Source organism: Octopus bimaculoides, chromosome 23 (genome assembly GCF_001194135.2).
Source record: "Octopus bimaculoides isolate UCB-OBI-ISO-001 chromosome 23, ASM119413v2, whole genome shotgun sequence".
NCBI classification, from domain to species: domain Eukaryota; kingdom Metazoa; phylum Mollusca; class Cephalopoda; order Octopoda; family Octopodidae; genus Octopus; species Octopus bimaculoides.
The window spans coordinates 33,192,007-33,195,954 of record NC_069003.1 but is presented as its reverse complement, the minus strand read 5'-3'; the positions used below and the strand labels follow the sequence as shown (position 1 = coordinate 33,195,954).

At 36.6% G+C, this 3,948-nt stretch overlaps 1 protein-coding gene across 2 annotated transcripts in view; it reads left to right on the top strand.

The window, feature by feature from the left end:
- Positions 1-2,467: 2,467 nt before the first annotated feature.
- The window catches only part of LOC106876955 (WASH complex subunit 2), a 71,496-nt gene continuing 70,015 nt past the window's right edge, over positions 2,468-3,948 (top strand). Inside the window, exon 1 of one of the 2 annotated variants that reach the window (XM_014925725.2) lies at positions 2,468-3,079. In XM_014925725.2, the coding sequence (XP_014781211.1) occupies positions 2,999-3,079 (81 nt within the window). In that variant the 5' untranslated portion in view covers positions 2,468-2,998. The remainder of the gene's footprint in view (positions 3,080-3,948) is intronic. The other variant, XM_014925724.2, reaches the window with a different exon arrangement.

Sequence of the window (3,948 nt, the reverse complement as noted above, 5' to 3'; positions counted from 1 at the left end):
GAAGAAGGTCAATAAATACTTGCCATTACATTTTTAATCAACCAAATATGAACCATTTTGTTGCACAATGCGTCTCCATTTTTCCTTTAACTTGAAAATACCATTTTCCCAGAATTGAGGTGGTTTCATGACAAATAAGTCGAAAGGTAAGCTACTATAAATCGGCACGGACTTTCCAGACAACCCAATATATATATTCTTAGTAGTCTTCCGTAATTGTAATGTTGGTAGTCTTCTATATATATTTTTTTTTTTACCTTAGTGAAAATCGTGCGAGTGTTAATATCAAAATTTACCGAAAATAAAACCCAGACGCAGAAGTAAAGTAGAATATGAGGACAGAAGGAAGAAGGAAAGTGCGAAAGAAAGAAAGAAACATTGTACGAGAAAATATATACTGAATTATTCAGGTGAATGAAATTGAGACGAAGATCATGGCAATAGAATGACGAAGAGTGTGGTGACAATGTAACAATGGGATTTCATGTATGGCGATCACTGAGCTTTAAGAGAAGAAAAATGTGAAAAAGAAAACTTGTTTTTAAATTGTATGGTTAGTGATATTGTTCGTCTGCACATGTGTGTGTGAATGTATGTATGTATGTATGTATGCATGTATGTATGTATACATGTATCTCTAAGAAAATAGTTCATCGAAAGTATGTGTATAGATAGACACACAGACACAGACAGACAGATAGGCAGGCAGACAGACAGAGAGATAGACTGACAGGCAGACAAACAGACAGATACATACATATATACATACACACACATACACAGCCACACACGCTTAGATACATTCAATGAGCTACGTTGTTAGAGACTGGAAGGCTATTTTTGAATGATAATTATATTTTTAATAATTTTTCTAACTCTTTTCCAGGAATATTTGTCATTCATTTTCCATTATCTATGGCTGAAGGTGCATAACCTCTTTAGAACTAGAGGAAGAAATACATAGCGGTCAGTTGGTTTCATAAGCAAAAAATATTTGTCCGTGCTGTGAGACGGGGGTTAGCGGGGCAGGATGATCTCCCTTATATCGACTCTAGCCATGATGAAATTTGAAGGAGCTGTAGTGGAACTATTCAACAAATGAGGGATTCCAAGTCTGAAGTAGAGAATATCTTAGATGAGGGTATTGACTGAATACCTCTTTCTTGGAGTTTAAAAAGGTCCCCAGGTCAAGCAAGTTTCTTAGGATTATTGCTTGCTCAGCCAAGCAAAGTTTACATCGTTGAATAGTCCCACCACAGCTCTTCCAAATATCTCCATGACTGGCTTCTTTCAGTTCCCATCAACCAAATCCACTCGCAAGGCTTTGGTTGGCCCAAGGGTATCAAAGAAAACACTTGCCCATGATTCCACACAAGGGGACTGAACCAAGAACCATGTGGTAGAGAAGTTCCTATACACATATATCCTAAGTACAAACATGACATAAGGTGACTAAGTATATCAAGGTACGAAGTACTGTGTATTATGATTTTTGCAACCTCATTGCTGCTTTATGGATCCTCTGACACTAACAATATAAATCTCTCTATGATATAAAGCATCCAATCCCAATGACATTGTTACATAAGCCTATACTCTTGTGTTTGGTGTTCAAACGTACAATACTTTATGCTCCACCCATTAAACACTTCAATGGATGTTTTGCTTTTTTAACAATATTGTAGTTTCGTCAACACTTGTTGTGCTTTCATTACTGTCTTATGGTTCATTCCGCCTGCAGAACAGTGTATCTGGCGATATCGGTTGGTGGCTTTTGTTTTGGGGTTTGAAGCTAACTTAAAGAAGGACTGGTCAGCTGTAGCTTCATCGTGGCTACCTCCTCTGGGTAGTCAAGCAACGAAACCAGGTGAGGCAGAAAAAAAAGTCGCTATAAACCTGGTAGACCTGCAAGAAATAGCAATCAAAACTATTGAGAAAAATTTAAGAAGGACGTGGATAACGTGTCCTAGATATTGATCTAAAATAATGACGCAATAATCACTGCTTGTATGTTGTTGATCATAGGTCTGCTCGTTCAGAGCTTACCTGGGGTTAAACAATAACAACAACCTTATCTCCAAGAGCCAAGGAAGAAGTCTTGACATCAGTGGTTCTCAACCATTTTTTTACCGATGGATGCTGTTGGTTCTTATTTTGCTCTACTGGAACCTCCATCACCATTTAATGTTTTTAAAAAAAAACTCTTTTGTATTTTTATATTTTATTAGGAATTGAATTTTAAAAATTGTTTAAAATATCTTGTGTGTTGTAGAAGTAGCACTAGTTTATTGTAGATTTTAACCACGAAATCTTAAATAGATCCCCAATCTTAAATAGTGGACCCTGGTCGAGAACCACTGCTTTATATGGTTGTTCAACTTGCTAGAAATAGCAACCAAATCTCATTCATTTCATTCTATATAGTGTTTAAAAAAATAAGGACATGTTGGATAATATGATCCTATATATTCTCTCTGAAAAAAAAAACAGATGGTCATGGTTGAACACCTTTAATGATAGGTCAGCTGAATTATAGCCATCATTGTTTATATACAACTCTACAGTGATTCGAGAAACGAGTGTAGGCTGAACTAGGTTTAATCATTTTGGTGACTTCTTCAGGGGCCAACAACACTTCTCTAATGACACTCATTTATTACTGCAAAGTACATCTAATTAATTTTAATTAACTTACACACACAGTGCCAGCTAAAAAAATCTACTGGTTTATTTTCTAATATATTAGAATATCAAACTAGAACACTGTTGGGTCTCAGAAAATGAAAAGCAAGTCTCATCAGCTATGGCTCGTCTTACAAAGGGAAGTAAATCAGTGAGAGTAAATAACTGAGTTACCGTTCTTAATAATGCTCTCCCTTACACTTTCTCTCTCTCTCTTATTCCTTCTCTGTCTTTCTCCTATTCTATCTACCTTTCCCTCTCTCTATCATCATCTCTCTATCTGTTTTTCACTTTCACATGACATAATCCTGGCAAAATGGCGCCTCCGATGACACCTCCCACTGTTGCTGGGAGCAGTGGTCCGGCTTCAGACTCGAGCCAGCAACTGTCCAGCACGGTAAATATCGATTCTTTTCTTTCATTCAACAATTCTTTGATTCTGCTTTCTGAAATTTACCGTTGTTTCATGTCTACTGATGTAAATATCAAGCTGTGCGGATGTATACACAACAAGCTCAAGCTGCCAACCAGCTTATTACAAACTCACCGTTTATTGACCAGATGACCAACACATCAGCTTCTCAACAGCCATAGACGTTTCTTATGTTAATCTTATATCGTTACACTGCCGTAACACAAGGAAACAAATGATGTTTTCTTAACAAAGCCGCTGAAAGTCTACTTTCTCAAGGGTGCCGTCGTTTCACCTCGTTCAACTTTCATTCATCGTTTTTTGTTTGTGTTGTGAAGTGACGACAGACCCCATCTTTAGGATCCACCCACTGCTGTGTCTCTGTGATATTCTGTCGGGGTTAATGTTAATATACATACGTACGTACACGCACATACTTACAGTAAAGCAGCAAAATTATCCCGGAAATGTTACTCAGAGTTTCACGTACCCTTTTCGTCATACAGTTACTATATTTTCCACCTTGTTTTGTATTTATGTGCTCACGTGTGTGTGTGTGTGTGCAGTAACCATGAGAGTCCTTTCCTTTATTAATTATATTAAATATCCTGTATTCAGTACTTTTCTTCTTCTTCATAAATTCAGACGTGTATATATAAGCATTAAACAACCGTATATCACGCATTTAGAAGTTAATATATTGTTGATGTCCCACAGGCAGCCTTCCACGTCTTCTATCCAAACTGCTTCTTTCCTAATATTTGCACGCTGTCATTTATAGCTCTTCCACTTCGAGTTAAATAATTAAAAACGATATATATATATATATATATATATATATATATATATATATA